This window comes from Epinephelus moara, chromosome 6 (assembly GCF_006386435.1).
Source record: "Epinephelus moara isolate mb chromosome 6, YSFRI_EMoa_1.0, whole genome shotgun sequence".
NCBI lineage: Eukaryota > Metazoa > Chordata > Actinopteri > Perciformes > Serranidae > Epinephelus > Epinephelus moara.
The window spans coordinates 14,245,707-14,269,028 of NC_065511.1; the positions used below are offsets into that span (position 1 = coordinate 14,245,707).

The 23,322-nt window shown below is 42.5% G+C and overlaps 1 protein-coding gene across 1 annotated transcript in view; it reads right to left on the reverse strand.

The window, feature by feature from the left end:
• Positions 1-20,723: 20,723 nt before the first annotated feature.
• znf407 (zinc finger protein 407) overlaps positions 20,724-23,322 on the reverse strand; it is a 165,970-nt gene continuing 163,371 nt past the window's right edge. Inside the window, exon 10 of the mRNA XM_050047139.1 lies at positions 20,724-22,277. Coding sequence (XP_049903096.1) covers positions 21,409-22,277 — 869 coding nt within the window. The 3' untranslated portion in view covers positions 20,724-21,408. The remainder of the gene's footprint in view (positions 22,278-23,322) is intronic.

The following is a 23,322-nucleotide window of genomic DNA, read 5'->3' on the forward strand; positions in this document are numbered from 1 at the left end:
ATACTGGGTGTTTTAAAATTATTATAAAGTAATAAAACATTGAATAATGATGAACAAATGAAAACATTTTTAATAAATTCTTAACTTTAAGTTCTTTAATGCATGACAGACAGTAATGCTTTATGAACTGCACTGCTTTCTTTCCTAAATAGCATGTTTGGTCAAATATGGCGCCTTAGCATTTGAAAGGAAGTTTTGCTCCACATAAAGAGAAGATGCATACGGGTGACTCAGATGGGTAAACCTCAGTTTGTGTGTGTGCATTACTCTGTGTGTGTGTGTGCCAGTTTCCCCTCCTGACTGAAGGAGAAAAACAGCCAGGGAGAGTCTATCAGCGTGGCACCCTGCTCCAGAACATTCTTGATGAAGCAAAGGTTGTCTTCATTAGGTGCATTAATATTCATGACGAATGGTAATTTTGACACAGAAAAGGTCTCAGTAACCTTTTCTCGTGCATTTTTTCACTTCTCAAGGAAATTACAGTCCGGCAATGACTTAATTAATGCTTGGTTTCCTCGCCAAGTCGTTTGAGGGCCTGTCACTTTGAGGTTGGGGTATCTGTCTCACACCGACAGCGATTGAGAGAGAGAGATAGAAATAGAGGGGGAGAGAGAGGAAAGTAGGATTTCAGAGAGATAGGGAGGGACAGGATGAGTTGCTTCTACACGGGCTTATTTACCATTAAATCCTCCACTCTGTTTTCTCTCCATACGCTCCACCCCTCTCCCCTCTCTGTCTCCCTTTCTCTCTTTCTCTCTCCCCTCTGTACAAACCACCCCCTCCATTTCTCCACCTCCTTCATTCACTGCGTCGTGGTGTGTTGGTATATGGAGGATGTCACCCTCAAGGCCCTGCAGGCCTCACATTTCAGCCGGGAGATCATGAGATGTGACAGGATGTGACTTTTCACTTTCCTCTCTTTATCATCTCAGGGATCGTTCTGCAACATGGCTTCAATGCCGCCGAACAGCGAGACACTGCAGTCCTCGATGCATTTACAGTCCAGGGGCTATTTCAGAAACAAAAACAATCGCTGTCACATACTGCTGTCTATAAAGAGTGCATACAAATATGAGCTTTGAGTGTCTTTATTCAGAATAAGCATATAATATTTAACACAGCTTTTCAGCTCCCATAAAACACAATTGATCTAGATTCACCACATATATACTGATAGTTTCTTTATCTGATAATATGTAATTACAAGGAGGCCAGAGAGCAAAAATAAAGTGTCCAAATATATTAAGGGGTCCTCTAAATTTGCAAAATTAATAATAAAATACATTTATTTTAAAAAAAAGAAAAGAAAAGAAAAATTTAAAAAAATAAAAAAAAAAATTTTTTTTTAAAGTGGTTATTTTTCAGTTATTATCATATCAGTATGGTAGAGTTATGACACGATTTGGCAGTGTATTACATTTAAAACTTTATTGCATTTTAACCCTTTAGAGCCACATTTTTATGAGACCGTAACCAACTGATGCATTATCCATCAGTACTGTCTGCCACATACACACTCAAACACAAAGATCAAAACACACACATGCACACAGCAATCTAAAACACTCAATCCTTCCCATTTCCTCTAAGACAATAAAATATTTGAACATAAGGCAGCATTTCCTTTATCATGTCCCATAAAAATAGTAATTTGCCGGAGCCCCTTGTAGCACAATATGGTAGGCAGTGTGTTTTCCTGATAATGTAGCGATGACAGATAGGTCCATACTGGGAGGTTTCACTTCACTCTGGATACCAGTGTAATAAATTGCACAGGGAAGGAAGGAGGAGAGGGAAAGATAGAGCAGGAAGAGAGGAAGATAGGGCAACAGATAGAGACTCCTCCGACATCTCTCTTCTCTGGCCAGTAGAAGGCTGCACTGTGGGCAGTGATTATACGCTATGAAAATGTAGGATTAATTAGGCCGGCAAGGGAAGGCAACCCTGTCTCATTACTGGCACACTATTCCCCCTCAAAGATATCACCGCTAACACGGCCATCGCACTAATGCCAGCAGACAAAGTCCTCTCTTTTCTGCCCATCGCCCTTATTATCTTATTTAAGGCCACTTAAGGAGGGCCCCAAAGGTGGGCGACACCGTAGATTCTCTTCACCATACGTCGCCTTAATCAGAGCCTCGCTTTTGCTTTCACCTAAAGTTATATAGAGAAAAAAACGTATGCGTTTCAGAGGAGAGTTTCCTTTTCAGTTTAGCGCTAACATGTGTGATTGGGTGGAGCGGGGACAATGGTGGCACAGTTTCCACTTTGTCACAGGAATAATTAGTCTATGGAGACTCTGCCCTCACTGTGTTGATCCTCTGTTCTTCTCGCTTTATCCATTTTCATAGATAACGTGTCACACGGCCGGAGCCTTCCCCCTCCCCATAACATCTGTGATTCTCCATCATACACTGTTCATCTTCCAGGTCTTTATCTTTCCTATTCGTCAAATGTTTCACATCACGGAGGGGCAATTTCCAACACAGCCGTGCAGATGATCTGAAACTTTTCTGTATCTTTTTTTGTAGTGATTTGAAATGATCATTTAGGTGATAATCTGTAATACTTTTTCCTTCAGTGGTGGCAAGTGAACACAGCTGTGGTATTTTGTGAGGATTTTTTTATTATTATTATTATTTCCCTTCTTCAGTGTGTTGGTCAACAGATGACATGCAATTATGTTGATACCTTTTAAATATTTTCAAGCAAGACTGACAAAAGTTTGTTGGTTTCATCTTCTCAAATGTGGTGATTTGATCTCCTTTTTTTGCCATATATAATGATAAATAAAATATATTTGGGTTTCGGACTGTTGTCTCTGTGAAAAAAGTCATCTGAATTTGTCACCTTGGGCTCTGGGGAATTATAGCAATTTGTAATATTTTCAAACAATTTTATGTATCAAAAAATCTGTATTATTATTATTATTATTATTATTATTATATATTTTTTCTTTGTGAATGCTATCAGACAGCAAATGTAATAGTAGAGTAGTCTACATGACTTTCAGTAGACAATATATATAAGCTGGGAGATAAAAAAAAATGAAAATGTATTACTATTAATAACTAAGGTATTGTTTTTTAATCATATTGTATGTAGATGTAATTTACTTAAACAGTGATGTGCACCCTTATAATCCAAATGTGAGCCAAACTAAAGACAACATTTCCTTCACTGTTTTCTCTCATAAGGTTACTGAAAGGTCTCAGGTTACAAAACAAGACACATGATGTCGGGGCGGTGGCCACTTTGTGCTCAGCGCTTAAAGAATACGACCTCTTTGCCCTGTGTACCATCGGCCTCACTGCCAATTGTTACAGGTTGTGGAGCCTACATAACGAAACCTAATTAGATTGTTGAGTCAATCAGCATCCCACAGGTACATAACATGGCTGTAGAGAACAACAAACCTGTGTAATTGCCCTGAACATGATTACACCTCTCACCAGGGCCGAGTGCTTCAAACACGCTTGTTTTTGTTTTTGATTGCAAAGTCGTAACATGTGCTAATTGTGGCGTGCAAACCTGTTTGAGAAAAGTGTCAGCCCTGAGATGGAAGTCTAAATTGATAAACATTCAGCACAATAAATGACATTCTTCCCACTGCACGCACTCCGAGCTCGTTGCCTTGGAAATAAAAACAGCTTCTGTGCGTGTGTGTTCGCCTAACTCTGCTGTTTATAACCACTGCGAGAGCCTCACCTCCTCCGAGCCAGACTTAGCCGAAACATAATTACCCAGGGCGCTCTGCGATAACGCCTACTGTCACTCCTCATTTACAAGGCCTGCTGGAACTCCACTCAATTAAGTAATAAAACATGTTCTCTACTATTACCCTCTATCACATGAACATTTCAATAGTGCACATCCATAATTGACGCGAGCTGCTCTCCCTTTAAATTGGCAGGAGAGTTGTGTGAAGAGGAGAGGAACATCATTTAGTCAAAAATGTTGCAATTGGTTCAGGATTATTCGGCTGCAGAGGGTGACATCTTTGCCGCGGCTCGTCCTAACTTCTTAATCGTTCTGCTGCAGGATCACCTGTTAGTGATAAGCTGCAACATTTATATGTAAATACATGTCCATTTTGCTCCTTAATTATAACAGATTGATACATGAAAGCGTATTTGTTATTCTAAACACCTGGCATGCAGGATTTTTTTTCCCGTTGAATAAAGATAAAAGCATTACCTACAAAATAAAAGGCTTCATCAACAGACAATTCTGAGGATTGATTTGAAATTGACTTACTGATTAGAATATCCATAACAAATGCAACAGAGATCCCAAAACAATCAAGTCCTGTATTAAAGAGTCTTCTTTGTATGATACTGTGTGTTTAATGAACTCAGGCTTCAAAAATGCATCCTGAGCGACAGCAGAGATTTAAAAAAATAAAAACCATGGGATCTGAAAAAGGAGTAATGAAAATGTCCTCCTAGTATTTATATTCCCACCAACTTGTTGTTGTAATGTGCCTCCTCTGGAGAGTCAGAAAACTATGATGTCTGTTGTTAGTGCAGCAGAGAATGGAGAAAGTGTGTTGGAACCTGGGATTTGTGGTCTGATGCAAATATTGCTGGGTCCCCAAATGCCGACCGGTACTCCTGGCCAGTTGTGACCTGACTACGAGAGGAGAAATGTAGTGTGATGCAAACGATGAGCTGGCCCGCAGTCAGAGCCCTTAAGTCGACCCTGAGGCAGTTAGCTAACTCCCAGACTGCCACGTACAGTACTGTGGAGGTACTGTAGTTGCACTCGAGCTGTACTGTAGCTGCTGTGCTCAATGTTTTTCCACTAGGTACTCTCTGGGGCCACCCCCTCCTCCCCACTCGCCTGCAGTGATGTCTGAGGCCACCACTACAGGCAGCTGCCACACCTCTGCTGAGGCAAGAGGCTCCTCTATGAAGTGGGGTAACATTTCAGATGTGTTGCCATTGAACACCCAAGGGACCCGCTGTATCCACTGTTTGGAGGAGGGAAGTCAGCATGGGTCTCATGAAGAACCACATAATACAATTTACTGCTAATCATGTGGGGCAAATATATTTGGCTGCTTATGAGTACGTGTTAAAGTTTTTCATCCCCGTGTACATCAGTATGTACATAATGTTGCTATCCTAGTTTCATGTGTCTTAACACTGCAGCCTGGAATACAGTCGCTACAGTACATTAGGTGTTGTGTCGTTGCTCTTTTGTCCACTTGCTTTAATAGGACAAACTCCTTTGATCATTCCATGCAAGATGGTATTAAGTGTCAGAGATGAGCCATAGCTTCTTGTTTTCTATTCTAACTTGGGGCACAGAATCCTCAGAAAACAATGACTGTTTTTGTGCAGTCTGAGTAGGTGTTCTTGTTTTATTCATTCTTCTGAGATGAATGCGGTACAGGTTAAGTGGGGTTACGCCGATATCAGCTGTTTATCAGCTGTAGATCAACTCTACACTTGTCTGCATACAAGTGATGCCTATAAAAAGATCAATTTTCCTGCTTTCATTTGTAGTGTTGAGCATGAATGTGCTAAAAGAGCGTGTTCACTGAACGTGCTTGTGTTTTTAGTCAGCTGTGAACTGAATGTATCCATTTGCACCCAGTGAACAAGAACGTAAGCGTTGTTCACTCTTGTGACAGTGAACAACGCTCGCACACTCTGTTTTACGGCAACCAAGAAATATATGGCATATTTATGGCACGTAGAATGCCACTGTTTTCCAGTCTACATGTGTTTCCTCTTACCTAAATCTGAACCAAACTTTTTTTTTTTTTTTTACATAATCATGCAGGGGGTGCTATACATTTTAACAGGAGGGAAATGCTATTTGACGACACCTGCACGGCTAGTGCAAACTGCAATTCAGACAGCACAGCTATCGGCACTGGTTAAGCTTGTTTATATCAATATTTTAATTATTTGAGTATTATGAACAAATCAGTACAAATTCCAGCAGAAAAATCTGTCTGAAAAAACAGCTCTGAATGTCGGCCATACTGGCAATGAATCTGAAATGCCACATCAAGTTGAATCATTCGACCAGTCTTAGGAAATATCTGCAAGTGAATAATGATCACCAGATTTTATTTTGTTTATAGAAACAAAAAAAGTCAACTACTTCATTTTTTGGGACTGTGAACAAATTGTGAACAATGACAACCCGTTCTCACTCTGAAGTCGTCGAAATCCGGCGCTTGGGCAATGACTTGTGGTGTCAGACACTGACGAAAAAGCCGTTCTTTAATGTCAGCGTGATACGCCAATACGCTGATAACAGCGCTCTGTGGCATCAGGGGGAAAAGCGGCAGGACAAAACTGAAAGTTAAGGTGGCAAAAGTCTTGTCACGGGTCCCAGACGTCACCAACCAAGGCACCCAGGGTACCTTTCACGTCGTATCTGGACTTGGAAGGTTCACAAGCAAACGTCAATATGTGACGAGGTCAGAGTGAGAAACTGTGAAGTGAACAAGTTCATTTTAGTCTGTGTGAACTGAACTTTCACCTTGCTCTTGTGAAGTGTGAATGTGCACAACACTATTCATTTGGATTGTCTTCTAATGTTTTCCCATTAATGGTTTTTCAGACAGCAGGTGAGTGTGTGGCACAGTCAAAGTGATTCACATGTCCTCACAAAAACAGATGGATGTTTGGTGAAGAGTGACTTGTGCAACTAATATAATAGCTTTCTCCATTCTGAACTTTCTGCTTCTCTCCGTTCCGTCAAAGGTCAGAATTGTTCAGTTTTCATTTGTCAGCTTTGCAAATTTGCAAGTCAAAGTTCACAAAAGTTCTTCGTCATCCACTGATTACAGCAATTCCATTGAAAGGAACTGATTTCAACCTGAAATTGTGTTGTCATAAATGCCAGTGTGACTAAACCCACACATGTCTCCTGTCACTGAGTGTCTGTGTTGTCCTCTTTCAAGCAAATGAATGAGTGCCAGTACATTTTTCTGTGTATGTGCATTTGTGCGTGTGTGTGTGCATGTCTGTGTTGTGGGATCAACCCGCTGATTACTGGGGGCGAGTCTCAGCCTTTGGGAGCGTGGTGCAGGACTGGCTAAGCTCTCAGTGATGTCAGTGGCGTTTAACACAGAGGGAAAAACCTCTGCAGTGTCGCCCACTGAACCGGACCCTGACTGCTGCGTGTTTGTGTTGGACGTCAGCACGGCGGCACTTGACGCTGAGCAGACCCCAGACCTCGGCCAACACAGTGCAAGGGGAAGGGGAGGAAGAACCTGGGGCATGCTGGGTAACGAGATCTGGTGAGACCAGGGGCTGGATTATGGCAACCTGCCACGCTTTATGGATGTCGAAGTTCGGGGTTAAGATTCCACTTTCTGTACCCTAAATCATTTCTTACTTTGATGTCGCTGTTTTGTCCAGAATTAGTCTGTAATAAATCTAGATTAATGTACGTTTCCATCGTACAGTATCAACATATGCATGTCATATTCACCACTCTGCAGCTCAAGTATTTCTTTTTAATACAAATACAGCTCTCATTCACCAACATACTGCACTTTCTTTTTTCGTTCCTGCTAATCTTCTGTCAGTGAAGCCAATCACTTCCTCCACAAATGTTTCACATTAAAAGCCCTCTAGCAGCTCCAGAGGCATAATCATATCATTTCCTGGTCAGCTTTTAATGTCAAACCTCTGCAGGAAATTATGAGCTTAATTTACAGGAGTTAAAAGAAGTGTAAAGTGAAGGTGGAGAGATTGGATTTAATAAGAGTGAAAAAAACAAAAGTAAAGATCAGCCTGCAGGGATTGGCCTTTATCTGTTTATGATATCTACAGTAATTCTAAACGTGTATAGTCAGAGACTTTAATTGAAATCTTCTATGACTGAGATTGTGCTTTAAATACCAAACAAATACAAAACATACCACTAGTATAAGCAGTATGTTCTGCGAATACTAACATGCTTTATTCAAAACAAAATAAAGCTTTTACACGGAGTAGAAATGAGTACACTGTTATTAGCCACTAAAGAATGTAAAGACAGTGAAATTGCTTGTGACTCCCATGATAGCAAGCCGCTAATGACAGTAAGTATTAACAAAACCCCACAGCTTCTTGACATGTTAAAGCTGGGTTAAAGAATGACACACACACACACACACACACACACACAGCTCGGGAGAGGCGAGAGGAACCACTAAGGTGGTGGCACAGGGGAACAAGGCGGGAGAGAAAGTGAAGATCTGGGGCCTTGGCAGGAATCAGCACGGCATGACAAGGCTCCCATTACATCTCATGTCAGCTCATAAACTAATGGAGGCATTAGCATAGCTTATACTATGACTATGAGTCATTGGAGATGATATATAATTTAGAGAATCTACGAATCGGCCCTAAAAACAGCGATTCCAGTTTACAAAGCTCTTGTTGATGAGAGCCCTCAGCGGATGTGGGAATATACTGGTATTCATTTGTGTGCTGTGCATTAACACAGAGCTCTGTCACACACACACACACACACACACACACACGCAAACACGTACACATACTTGCATCAGGAGGCTAATTACTGTAGCTCATGCGTTACTGATACCATCTCTTATTTTTCTCCCCTTCCATGTCTAATAGTTGTGACAGTAAATGAAGAATGCCTGGGGGGGCATTTTCATTGTGACACATTTAAGAACGCCAGAAGAACACGTGACTTGAGTGTGTGCATGTGTGCGTGTGCAGCTTCCGCATGCCTCTTTACAATCCTTCAAAGTGCTGTCACGAAACACAAACACACACGCTCAAGCTTGATAAGATCTGTTCAAAAATCTCCATCAAAGAATCACCATTAATTGTCATCTGTCACAGCTGAAGCAGTGCGAGGGCATGGCGGTTGCATTTCGATCAAGACGAGTGTAGAAAAGCGACTGATAGGCTGTGACGGCTCCAGGGTGCGCCTGGCGCCTCGGGGGCATCTCTCTGCCCAGAATCAAGCCTTCATTGTGGGGGAAGGAGCTCTCAGGGCCCCCTTCTAATCTGACGCCCATTCTCCTCTCTGTCTCACCTGCAGGTGGGAGCTCACACAGCTAAAGGCCTGCTCACAATCAGCTCCCTCTTTCTTCCCCCTCCTTCCCCTCCCTGGCTCCTTCTCCCTCCTGCCTCCTCGTTTTAATCCCCCATCCATCCATCTATCGCTCTCTCCTCACAGGTGCTTTCCCATTTCCTCCACACTTGTTCACAATTAGCAGCTTTCGCTTTCGGGGGAAATTTTGCTCCATCTTTCTTTCGGCGAATTCCCTTTCATGCCTTTTATTTTGTCCTCTCCGGATTTGTCTCACCCTCCTTCTCTATCCTTTCTTTTTTCCTCGCCCTCCTTCCGTTCCCTCTCCTCCCTCCTCCTTCTGCTATACCTATCTATCTATAGTCCGGCAGATGCTGTCCCATTTGTACTCTCCCCCATGACATTCCTACGGGGGATTGCTTAAGGATTCAAGAGCCTCGGTGCTCATGGATCACACTGACACTTGGTCAGCATCAGCAGATTATGAACTATAGGCGCCTGACACCCCGCCATTGTTCCTCCATCTAAATATGAACAATAAGGCCCATCCGACGCCCACGCTGACAGCTTATTCGCTCTTATCACTCCTGTGGAGTCGCCCGGCATGATCTGGGTGCCTCCCCCTTTCTCCTCCCTCCATGTACACGCCTCCCCCCCGCTTCCCCTCAATCCTCCACCTCCCTAGCCCCCCATGCTCCAGCCTCTTCTTAGCCCAGCCATAGGGCAGGGGTGGAGGGACTGGAGGGAGAAAGGGAGGGGAAGAGGGCAGAAAAGCTTGCAGAAAGATACAAGTGATGGTTAGAAGATCATGAGGGCCTTATTTGGAGCATGACCTCATCTAGAAAAACTAGGATACCTGGATTTTGTTTACAGACACTTTTGCAAGGAGAGGGATCCAAACTTCAAATCTCACAGCCCAAAAGTTTTACACTATGCTGCTATAGAACATTCATATTAAAGCAGCACGGCAAAGCTGGTGGGGCAACCTGGCGGCTCACTTGACTAATGTACTTATAATTGCAACGCCTTGGGTTTGATTCCAGCTAAAAACCTTTGTCACATGTCATTATTCTAACTGCTTGTCACTGCCAACTGTCAGTTAAAGCCAAAAGTCAAACACTGGTTGAACTGATAGAGAAAGATTTTGATACAGATGAAAGAAAATGATGCAGGCAGCTGCTGTGGACAGCTACAAACATTTCAGCTTTCATTTGAAACTACAACACAACTGTAACCCTGACGTAAAAGACAAAATCCCAGATAATGCTCCACTGCAAAGTTTGGGGGGCTTACTACATCCATTAGAAACATTTTTAAAATTCTACTATACAATTTGCGATTGTGGCAACTACAGTATCGTTGAATACGTTGTATGAGAGACAAAAGACAAATCTTCTTTATGAATTCAATTAAAAGGGGGCTGCATTTAACAACAGCAAAACTAAACATCCATGTATAAACTCACACAGTTTGTGCAGTATAATCTAAGTCTCATTTATCCATTTGGGCAGCATGGTGGTGCAGTGGTTGGCATTGTCGCCTCACAGCAAGAGGGTTCCTGGTACGAACCCCCGGGGTGGGGGAGCCCCTCTTGCGTATTCTCCCCATGTCAGTATGGGTTTTGTCCAGGTACCCTGGGTACTCCGGCTTCCTTGCACAATCCAAAGACTCTCAGGCTCTGTTAATTGGTGGCTCTAAATTGGCCGAAGGTGTGAATGTGAGCATGAATGGTTGTCTGTTTCTATGTGTTAGACCTGTGATAGTCTGGCGACCTGTCCAGGGTGTATTCAGTCTCTCGCCCAGTGTCAGCAACAAAGTTTTCTTCACAAATTCAAGGTAACAGGGTGAGTAACTGATATGCAAATCATCATTTTGTGGGTAAAGTAGTCCTTTAAGGTCAGGGAAAGATTGAGGTTATGGCAAATGAAATATGGTTTGGGTATCTTTAGAAGTAGGCGACTAAAACACTTGGTTAAGGTAAGGGAAAGACTGTGGTTATGGATAATAAAAATGTGAACATCTGTTTAGAAGTAAACTGTGCTACAAGTCCATCCAACAAATAGACCTTCACAACTTAACTTCCCTCCTTGCTACAGGTAAGACACACTACTTGTGTTGGCACTGAATGTTGGCATTCAGTGTAAATCACGAGGTGCAGAATGATCCATATGAATTCCTCTGGATACTGTTTCCACATCATGGCTAATGGACTGTTTCTCCAACCACGATACTAACTCTGCCACTGATCTGCACATCTCTGTCACCGTCACAACTTCACAACCTCCACCAGCTTTTTAATGAGACTGGCCGAGTTCCCTGTTGACAGCACACCTTCTACATAAAGAACAGAAAGAGAGAGAGCCAGGGAGCACGATGGGTGGATAAAGAAGAGGAGGAGAGCAGTACGAAGAGAAGGAGGAGGAGAGCAGTGGAGAGTGGCGAGGCTTTCTGAGCAGAGCAGGAATTAACAGGGCCCCAGGGAGGGCCAGATCAGAGCTGGGGTCCCCAGAGAGCACTTACCATAGGGGCCCCCCACGCTTGTTACAGCAAGGCAGGGGCCACTAGGGGACTCCCAGGGCTACACTTCACAAATGCGGGGCTCAATTCACCATGCAAGATGGTTAAAAGGCAGACGGTCAGGGTGGCTGCGAAGGAAGCACACCGCAATTATGTCCTGCTTTGAAATACCCTGCTATGAGAAAACCAGTGAAATTATAACAAGCTCAGATATGTTTAAGATCAATTTGGGAATAAATCCTCTCAAATGACGTATTCCTCTTCTCCGAGGACATTATACTCAAAGGCTAACTCCCATGTAGGGTTTTTTAGAGGGCTGAAATGCCAACCAGATCACCAGGGATGAGGGAATTAGCCAATAATATGAGTCCTGTTGAATGACACAGACACCACCCATTGGCAGCACCATAAATTCGTGACTGCACTACTCCAGTGGCACCGTCATGAGTACTATCACATCTAATCCAATATCAGTGACACTAAAACTCAATCCAGCAAATGAGATCACCCCACGAGTTGAGGCCCGACTTCTTCGTTGCACATCAGGAGAAAAAAGCAGGAGACAGTAAAGGGAAAGTAATAGACATGAGGGGGTGACTAAGAGGAAAGGCTGCTGCAAAATAAAACTTTGCTCATGCACAGAGATATTTGACATTCTCATTTTAGTCACATCATTTTAATAGTAAAGATGCAAACACACATGGGCCCATTTATAAACATTTCACGCACTGACGATAGTCCAACTGGACTGGAATGTAAGTGTAATAAATGAAAACAGAGTTGTGTTGCAAGAGACTGTGGGATCTTTTCTTCATCTGAGATCTGTCACATCTGCCCTAAGAAAAGTATTTTTCCTGTTTTCTCTGTAGCTCAAAGTTTTCAGCAGTGTCAATACGTAGGTAGTTGAAACCACAGGATGGGGCCTCACTGTGTTAAATTAGTCAAGAATACCAACAGCTTTGTTTCCATCCAACTGACAAACACATTTTCAACAACCTTTTGAAATGGTGCAATATTAATAACATTTCAATTGGGTTCCCAGCAGCCGAGTTTTGGTCAATCAATCAGCTTTGTGAATGTCAAAAAAGGCGCATCCGCAAGAATAATGGAACAAGCCTTTCAGGATTGGATTAATATCGGTCAGGTTGTTGTTGTTCTTTCATGTCAGAAAGTGTTAGCCATAATTTTGGGTATCAAAATACGAAATGTCGGAGGCTACTTGGAAATTGTCAGTGCGAGTAATTTTCACAAGTTATGGGAGAAACAACAGGTATGATATTTGTTGAGGTAGTGTATAAACTGCTAATGTTTTCATATCAGGTAAGTTATAGAAAACAATACATTTTCCTCTCTGGTTACCTCCACCAAGAAAGAGCAAGATTACTGAAAATCTACAGGCTGGACTTTCAAAGAACTTGGTGGAAGAGTGTAACATGGGCTGAAGAAGAACCCATTCAATTTTGGAGCACACCAGAATCGGGGCGGAAACACAAATTAGCTTGTCTTTCACTTTTGTTAACATTGTGAGTTTGGGCATTTGGCCTTGAGTAGCCTACTGTGCTCTCCGAGTGCTCTTTCTGTAGACCCTTTTACTGTTAGTAAACAGTATGAATTTTTTTTTGGTGGGCGGGGCTTAGCTGGGGGCAAAACAATTCTCCCCAGACATTAGCTAGGGCTAGCTAACACGTTTTGTTTGCTTGTTTTAGACATTGGAGGAAGATGATGCAAGCGGTGTTTTCAGAAATATTCATTCCAAGTGTTGGAGAGCACTCTGGCACAAACTGGGCCATTCGTAAATTCGGAGCAATGTCTTAATGTACCATTTGGTGATCCACAGCAGGCACTCTCGGAGTGTCAGGGTGCACTCTGGGCACCCGTTTGTCAATTCATATAGAAATATAACCCTCCGTTTCTTCTACCAGCTCTGATTTTAGTGTAGAACGTCAGACTGAATTTACGAGTGCACCATGTCAGGTCACTCACTCTGCAGGACACTTACTTGAATAAATAAACACTGACCAATGTGACCAGACTGGCTGACCCGTATGCTCTCACTCAGTGGATGGATGATTTGACAGGATGGCCAGTTTTGTGGTTGATTACTATGCCAATCTTACAAAGGAGGACGCCACTCTAACAGTTTCCTCTGGTTTGTTTTGCTATCAAAGCTAATGTTAGCTAAGGTGCTAAAAAGTTAGCGTTACAGAGATATCCAATATTCCTTTTCATATCTCCCCAATTTCTGATGAGGTGGACATGATAACCTTTAATACACATAACATTATTCATCCCTTCAACAGATAATACTTTTTCCCTAACCTCATATGAAGTGTGCGCTGCACATGTGAGCATTTTTGATCATTGCCTTCGTCCAGTCCCTTCGTCTTATTGCATTTAACTATAGCTGTCATTGTTTTTGCTGATAGGCAGTGGCGGCTGGTATGCAATAAAATTTAAGTTTTGAGCCATGACTCTTCATGTCCTGGCACCTAATAACACAACGAGACAACATTTTAAAACTCCTTTGTAGCCTACAGCCCTGTGGTGGCGAGTCGTGTTTTGCCTCCAGCTAACAAACTGACGTCATTGTGACATCGGCTCTAAAAGAGTCTTTTGTTTTTAATGTTGCTAGCAGAGTGGCTCCAGGATCCACTGCCCCACAGTGTTGGTTCAGGCTGAAATATCGCAACAACTTTTGAACGGATTGCTATGAAATTTAATACAGGCAGTCAAGTTTCCAAAAGGATCAAACCTAAAAACTCTGGTTTCAGTTTTCCTCTAGCGCCACTCTGACATTTGTGGTTTTGAGTGAAATGCCTCAACAAATATTTCATGGATTGCCATAAAAATGGGGACATTGATATCCACCTCAGGATCATCATAACTTTAGTGATCTCTAAATTTTGATCTAACGCCATCGGCTGTTCAAAATTTAAATTTGCACAATACCGTAAAACTTTTTGCTTAAATCACTGAATACAACAGGCTTACATTTGGGACATAATTCCTTTTTCACATAACTATTACTAAGCAAAAATGAGAAGTATGATCAAAATATTTATTTGAACCAGCATAAATATTACTATTTCTATTGCTACTAATGTTAGCTGAAGTGGGTAGCCAACAACCTGGTTTTATACAGCAAAACAACCTCTATAAAATGAACAGCTTGGCAACCAGACCTAGCCTCTATTTGTCAAAATGTGTAGCCACACTGGGCTATGCCTACTACAGTATAGCTGTTGTTCTCATGTTAACATGCTGAACTAAGATGGTGAGCAAGGTGATCATTACACCTGCTAAACATGAACATGTTAGCATTGTCATTGTGAGCATGTTAGCATGCTGATTTTAGCATTTAGCTCAAAAACACGTGCTTTAGCATCTCCTCTCGCCTCTCGTGCTTGTGCCTAAGTCTCACCGAGTTGCTAACATTGCTGTACTCAGTCTTGTTCTTGTATTTGTTTTAACAGAACCCAGGAAATATATTCTTGCACTAGTCTATATTGATGTTCAGGCATTAGTACTAGGCCTAGATGATTTGTTTTTGTTAGCTTGCACTTATGTAGCCTAGTGATGACTATATTTTGACCTAACACTTGACGGGAGGTCACAGTAAATATTCATGCTAAATGATTTAACTGGATATGAGACTTAACGACTGATCACTTTGCTTCACTCTGATGCATTAGCAGCCTATTTTCAGTATTGGCACAGGTTATTTTTCCTTTGCTGTAAATATTTACTGTTTGAGTGACCCAACTTTATGTCAAGTAAAACATTAAAGTTTCACCTTATCAGGAAATAATTTCTGACTCAAGAAATACCATCATACCATCTTTTTTTTTTTGTCTCTTCATCTGTCACGCTGTTTGTTTTGATAAAATGAATATATCAACAGAATTAACCCTTATACGGCACGACTGACATGAAGCAGATGGCTGCAGCAGCTATGTAGAAAGGTGTTATCGCTGGCTGACAGTGAAGATCTGCTATTTAAACAGAGTGGCGTGTTGGCGCGGGGTAGCATGCCGACTTCCCTGAGTCTACACACGTGAATCAGGCTGTGTGAGGGCCACTGATATAAAATTGAGGATGTCAAATTGTTTAATTCAAGAGGGTAGATTTAAGGCATAACATTTTCTCACCCTCCAGAGGTCTATATAATTTTAAATATTGTAAATCTAAATGGAGAAGAAACTAAACTGGAGCAGTTTCGAGGGCATTTCAGCTCAATTCAATTTCGAGTTTCTCTTCCACGATGTGCATGGTGTTGAAAAAGTGATGCTCTTGTAAGGGCAGAGGGAATAGGCCTCCCACTGATACACTCTTTGCCTCATCATTTACTTTCCCTTCTGCCAGAGATACTCTGTCTTTCACTCCCTCTTTTTTATGTTTTGAAGTGCTATTCCTCAGTGTTGTGTGCCTAATTAAAAAGCACTTACAGTTGTTTCTGGTTCAAGGTTGAAACGTTGCTATCTCATCATAGAGAGCTAATCAGATCCCTTTTCAATCACTGCTTCTCCTTAATGAAGTGCTACAGACGGTCAATGGGACTGCCTGCCTGTCTGCCTGGTGTTTTATTTTGTTCTTTTTTGGGGTGGGGGTAAGCTGCTAGGAATGGAGAATGCTTGCCATTTTGCAGGGGGGGGTGTATGTGTGGGATAGAGTGGGCTGTCAATTTCTGTCAGGCGCTGAGGTGTGTGTGGCAGTGAGTCTATGGCAGGGAGAGCGAGGGCGGGGGGGTGGGCGCTAGGCAGGGATTAACATGATCAAAGACACAAATGCAGAGCCACATAGGAAAAGTAAGAGAAAGGGAGAAGAGCCATGCAGGGCTCCCCACACACCCCTCCTTCCCTTCCCCCTTTCCCATAATAACTCCCATGGAAGAGATGAACCGTAACTGAACCGTGGCTTCCCCTGCAACTCCACCTCTGCCTCAAACAACTATCGATTCAGAGCAACAAAAATGACAAAAACAAACATTGGATTCTGACTGTACATGCAACTATACGTGGCCTATCGATGTTAGCATGGATGTATGTACACACTAGGATCTGGGGTTCCAGCAAGCAGGGCACATGTAGAGGGAGACAGACAGGAAATAAACAAACAAGTCGGCTTTAATAGAATTGTACCTGGAGCCCCGAGGACACACACACACAGAGACACACACACACACAAGCAGAGCATATCAGCTGGCATGCTAATACTGCCAAAGGGAAGCCAAAACTAATAGCGGAGACATTAAGGAAATGATCCCCAGGCTGATATGTTTTCTATAGATGGCGACTAAACAGAATTGCTATATTTATCATACTCAGGGAAACAGAGGGAGAGAGAGAGACCCCCATGCACACTCCTGTCCCTCTCAGTTGTCCCCGGGAGAGTGATGAGAGTTGCCCCCGGGAGAGGGTGCAAGTTACTGTTTCTATGTATGAGAGAGTGCCTCTTTGTGTGTGTGGGTGTGTGCCACCAAACATACTGAGTCCTCTGCGCTCCACTCCCACCCAGCCTGTCTTTGAAGTAGCAATGCCGCAATTTAAAAACATTACAACTATGTTCTGCCTTCAAAGTACAAGTGCAGAGGTATTAACCTTTTAGCACCAGTTGATGCTCCTGTGACACGCTAGCACTACGTGGAACTTACACAGACTTACGTGGAAGTGAATATGAACATACTGATAGATTATACTCTTGTCACTAAAAATAAACCTGGTACAATTTATGGCGGAGTATACAGCTTACACTGTGGGTGTGGAAAACACATTTAAACCTACAGTAACTGACTTTTTGGCTATTTGGGGCCAGCGAAAACAAGCTGTAAACACAACGCTGACGTTATCATGTTTTACACAGATATAGCAATCAGTTGCCCACTTACACATCCTGCTGATAGAGCAAGACTATCATTCATTTGGAGTCATGTTTTTAGCCACAGGATGAATGTGAGTCCAAATATTCACTCTTCTTTTATCCTTTTTTAGAATGCAAAATCTTAATCTGCAAGGTAACTAGTATCTACAGCAGTACGTACTGGAAAAGGCATAATAATATCATTAAAGTAGCGTACTGGTGGTAAAGAAGTCAAATTTCTGCTGTAAATTCAAGAGTTACATTCCAACTGTTACTTAATGCCTTAATGTGTAACTTCCACCCTTGCTCCTACTTCTTTACCCTCATCTCTCCACCCACTCCTCCACCCCCCCTGCCCTTTTCCGGCTCTCCAATTAAGCATCAGCAGCAGGTTTCCATCAGCCGTCTGGCCGTCTGCAGCAGGACTCTTCGGAGCAGAGGCCTGTCAGGAAATGAACTCATCACTGGGTGACAGCTGCTAATTTCTCTCTCTTCCATGTCACACGAGTGGCCTGCTGCAGTTAATAATGAGCCATCCAGCCCTGATTAGGGACATAACACGAGGAGGGTGGAGATGCACACAATACTGTACACAATCACTCAGCCAGACATGTAGAATAATGTGCGAGAACAGGCGCAGACAGACATTCCTATTGAGGACAAAAACACCAGCACACACAGCGAACTGGGGATGTTGGTGGAGGGCATGAACCAAGCTCAGCTCAGGTTCTTCACTTAGTGGCTTGCATCAAAAGGTGCAATACAGTAAAATGGTAGAGATTGGAGTCTACACAAAAAGAGCATGTTAGCTAAACACTTACAAAACACTTATATGTGATGCAGCATGATTGCATGAAGATTTAAGTGTGTGTGTGTGTGTGTGTGTGTGTGGGGGGGGGGGGGTTACAGGGGAACTGTACTCATTTTCAAAATTCATACATGCTATTCATGTATTCAAACTCAAACTCGTGATGTCATCGGGTACAAAGTCCAGAGCTGCTCTATAGACAATGAATTGGGTTTTAGATCAGTGGTTCCCAACTGGTGGGTTGTGGTCGAAAAGTTCCATTGTGACAGGACCGCAAGTGTGTCAAGTTTGTAAAAAAACAAACAAAAAGAAAACACACTTTATTTTAAAATACAGTGACTTTCCAGCATAGAGCTTTAATTTGAAGCGCCGTTTCCTGCTGTAGAATGAGTGACTAACAGACAGCTACTTGACAGAGACAGCAACCTAGCTCAGTAACACATGGCCAAAAGCAAGTAGGACGCTGAATTTATTAAAATGTTTGGATCTTTTTATACACCATTTGTGTATAAAAAAGAAAACAACATTTTGCAGGTCCACAATTCTGTCTCCCATTCATTGTCCATTATCCTGGGCCCTTTGTTGTTTATCACATATATAAACAACTTTGGAAAAAGTACTTTTCATTTCTATGCTGATGACACTGTCATCTACTGCTCTGCTCCCACCCCAACAAAGGCCTTTGAAAAGATTAACTGACTAATTGATTAATGGAGACATACTTTATATGAATGCACCTGCTCATTCTCTTCACCTGTTGGGCAGTGTGTATCACAGGGCTCTGAGATTCATTACGAACTGTGCTTCTCTCACTCATCGCTGTGTTCTCTACAGTAAATGAAAATGTTCATCGTTGTCTGCATCATCGCCTCAGTCACTGGTATATCTTCACTTACAAAGCAATTTTTGGGCAGACTTCCTTCTTATTTAAGTTCACTATTAACCTGGAAACAAGGAAGTCAGAGGAACAAAAGTCAGAACAAGCTTCAGTCTGAACTACATTTACACACACTGATTCCTTTGACTGATTTTAAAGAGAGAGTGAAATCCTTGGAATCTAGGCTTTCAGTCTGTAAATATTTTATCTGATTGTATGAGTGTTTGTTCTGTGTTTGTTAATGTTTTTCTAATTATTGTCAACTGTAAATATGTGACTGTATCACTACTTTCTTGGCCAGGTCTCCCTTGAAAAAGAGATCCCCCATCTCAGTGGGACTAACCTGGTTAAATAAAGGTTAAATGAAATTAAAATGGTCTATGGAGCAGCTTAAGACATTGTACTTGATGACATCACAAGTTTGAGACATACTTCTCTGGTTTCTGGCTTTGGGAGAGTGTAGCACATGTTCACAAATACTGACTTAACTTTCCAAGGCTATGGAAATAACATATTTGAATTCTTGATTTAGGTGGTGTTCCCCTTTAAGGGAGTCAAAAGCCAAAAAAGGTTGGAAAGCACTAATTCAAAGAATGCATCCATTTTGCAGGTTAAATGGACTATTTTAAATATTAAACCCCCTCCAACCACAACACACACACTCACTGCTGTTGATATTAATGCTCAATAACATACAGCAATTTCAAAACAGACTATGGTGATACATTCTATAAATACAAGGCATTCAAATGTTATTGCATCTTTTACGTCTCACTTGGTGTTAAACTTGGGTTGGCGCTCTCAGGCACGTATCGATGCTCAAACAGAAAGCGCGACCTCTGTTAAATGTTCCTATCGTTGCTGAATGGAGGAAAAAAGAAGCATGAAAAGACTGTGTGAGTCTCTAAATGCAACATGGGGCTGAGAGCAGGAGACAAAGACAGGCTGAAATGCAGACAGGTGTTATGTGAAATTACAGGCTCCCTTCTCTCTGTGTGGTTGTGGATTTCACTGCTCTTTCACTTCTCTCTGGCCTCACCTCTCTCAACATCCATCTGTAATCCTCTCATTTTTCCTGCCCACTCCTCCACCGCTTTCACTCTCAGCCCACCTTCGCGCTCTGCGTGCACGGCGCATGTGTGTGTGTGTGTGTTAAAAGGGATGATCTTTTGATGCCCTCTGTGTGTATGAGTGCTTTGTCTCTCTACTTTCAGCGGTCGGCCATTGTGTTTGCAGCCGTCATACTGCTCTCCCACTCACTCCATCAGAAACCAGGCCTGTGTAGGGGCCTAAATGAATATTGATTCTCCCTCCAGTGCTGAATACTGCTGGGGGGAAAAAGGATGAGAGTGTTGTATGCAATGAACAGAATGGGCCTGATGGGGTTGAGAGAAGAGAGGATGACGATTAGGATGATGGTGATCATGATGACGATAATGATAATGGTGATGATAATGACTGTGTTAGTGATCAGCAAGCATGATGGGAGCCATCAGCTGATGCATGTATGTGCATGTTGCTTGTATGATGGCGCTGTGCGGCACATGTAATCGCAGTATTGATGCTGAAACGTGTGCTTGACATGACAGTTAACCGCAAATACCACTAAGGAAAAAGTCCGGACACTGTTGTTAAAAATTAGACTCAATCTTTATTGTCAGAAATGAAACTGCAGTGACGGTTTTTAGAGCTGAACTTACAAACAGCTGAGGTTGATGAGAACCTGAAATGTATAATGATCAACTCAACTTTATTACATATATATCATATGTAAGATCTGTTTTGGAGATATTCAAAATCTGTCAAATTATTATTTTCATAACTAATAACACACTAATCCCTATAAAAGGATGGAAAGACAAAACTTAAGGAAGTAGACAAGAATTAACAAATCATCATGTCATTGTCAAAATTCTAACATTACAAACAAAACTTGTGGTAAACAAAGGTATCATAAAGAAAACAGAAAGCAGGTTTTCCTTTGTGATGAGCCATTTGACCTTCAGAATATTAGATGCATTTTCAAAAACAAAAATATATCAGGTGGAAATATATTTAGTTCCTTAGGTTGCATGGCATTAATCATGTGGTTATTATAGTCTTGGTGGTTGTGAGGATTGCAAGTTAACTCACTTAGCACCAAAATCCTTTTCTTTCAATGTCCCTCTGAATAGATGATGTTTAACCTGAGTTTGTGTTGCCCAAGAGAATATAGTAAAAAACCAAAAACAGATGTGATGTAAAAAAAACAAACAAAAAAAAAAAAAACGGAATTAAACAAGAAAACTGAGATGAAATGATAAATGTACCTTATTTCATTATTCTCTCTCCTCTACTCCTCCAGAACTATATTATGAGGAGCTCCATCCAGATAGACCACCATCTCTTCTCCAGCCTGCTGCTCTGCCTGCTGCACCTCCCCGTCACCTGACCCGGCCTCTCCATACATGCCTTCCTCCACCTGTAAGGTGCAGTTGTCCAGCTCTGTCACGATGTAATGCGTTCCTTCGTCGTTGACAATAACCTGCGTTAGACCTTCCTTCATCATCTGGGATGCGGCAAGCTGCAGCACCTCCTGCATCTCCTCCTGTCCAGCCTCCTGGATGACCTGCACCTCCTCCTGTTCCTGTTTCACGACCGGCTGCGCTTCGCTCTGCACAGCCTCGGCTATCTCAGGGGTCAGGACCTCGTGAACGACGGCTGCCTCCCCTTGCATTTCCTCCTGATGGCCCATTTCGCTGACAGCGCTGAGGAGAGCATCCAGAGCTGTGGATGACTCGGGAACTATGTGACCTTGTCCTGCGACTGCTACCCCTCCTCTAGCCACAGCCCGCAGCTCTTTCTTAGCCTCCCCAGACTCCAACACCACGTACTGGGTGCTGCCTCCGGCCAGGTGGGCCCCTGCGGACGCCACTTCCCTGCCTGAGGCTATTACTTGCCCGTCTTCTGTGATGTGGAGCACCTCCGCCACCTGGCCGGCCATGGCCAGTGTCTGCAAGGTGGCAGCGGCTGACTCTTCCAGAGCCTGGTCGATGGCCACGTCCCCGTCGCCATAGCCCTGGATAATGATGACCTGCTGGATTGAGTCATCGTGACCTGATGCCTCAGATGAGCCCTTATGGTGCACAGGTTCTGGTTCTGCTTCCACAAACGTAGCCCCCTGACCCTTGAGACGACACTCGAAAGACTTGGACACGATACCTAGGGAACAGAGAGACACAGTCGACATTACATTTCACAGTCTGGGTATTTTACTGATACTTTTATTCAAATCATGGACTGCTAAAACGAAAAGAAAAAAAAATGAGTAGAAAGGTGAGGGATTAAAGCCCTTGACATCTACCTTCAATAATGGCATGTGTTATAACAATTAAGTATAGAGAGAAAAGACAACAGGAGCCATAATGAGAGATAGAAGGGATTTTTTTTTGTCCAAACAGAATATAAAAGGAAAATAATTTAGTGGCAAGATGGTCGGGATCATATCCAAGAGACCAAAAATAGGCACGACAATTACTGCACATACAGTACCACACATGCCTGTTTATATTAATCCTCTCTCTTAATGTTTTCGGTAACCACAACTGTTGAACTTACTGTGTTTATGCATCCATCACTGTGAGAAAAAGCTATAAGGAAGTTGATATAAAAGGTGATGTAACACTTCACATATTTGTGTCACTTAATGCACAAAAGGAGACAGAATATGGAGATATTAGGCTGGCGGAAGAGTGTGGTGAGATACGGCTGGTGCTAATTGAGCCACACTGTGCCCTCTCAGATCACAGGTTGCCATGGCGTTTCCAAGGTGATAGGAACAGTGTTAGAAATGCCATTGTTTAAACAGCGCCTGGCTCAGACACTTGTAGGCTAATCTATGCAGAAAAATGGGAATTTGAGACAGTGAAGAGGGGACTCTGTTCACGCCTTGGCTTCTAAGCACAAATGAACTTACTGCACAAATACTGGAAAGCACACACATATTATTGTGGCGGGAAGACTACATTGACCCTCATTTGCAATGTTTTAGTTTCACTTAAAGGACTGCTCTTGGAAGTCTGCAGATTCTGCGACCCTTTGGGCTCACGTTACCCTTAAAAATATCAAAATCTTGCTTCAAAACATCAACTTTTTTGGGAAATAACAAAAGAACTTTTGTTGCTTTTAGCTCATTTCCTGAAAAGTTGACGCTTTGGAGGTTTACCCCCTAGGGTAGCGACAAGATCACACAGATCTCACAGTACAT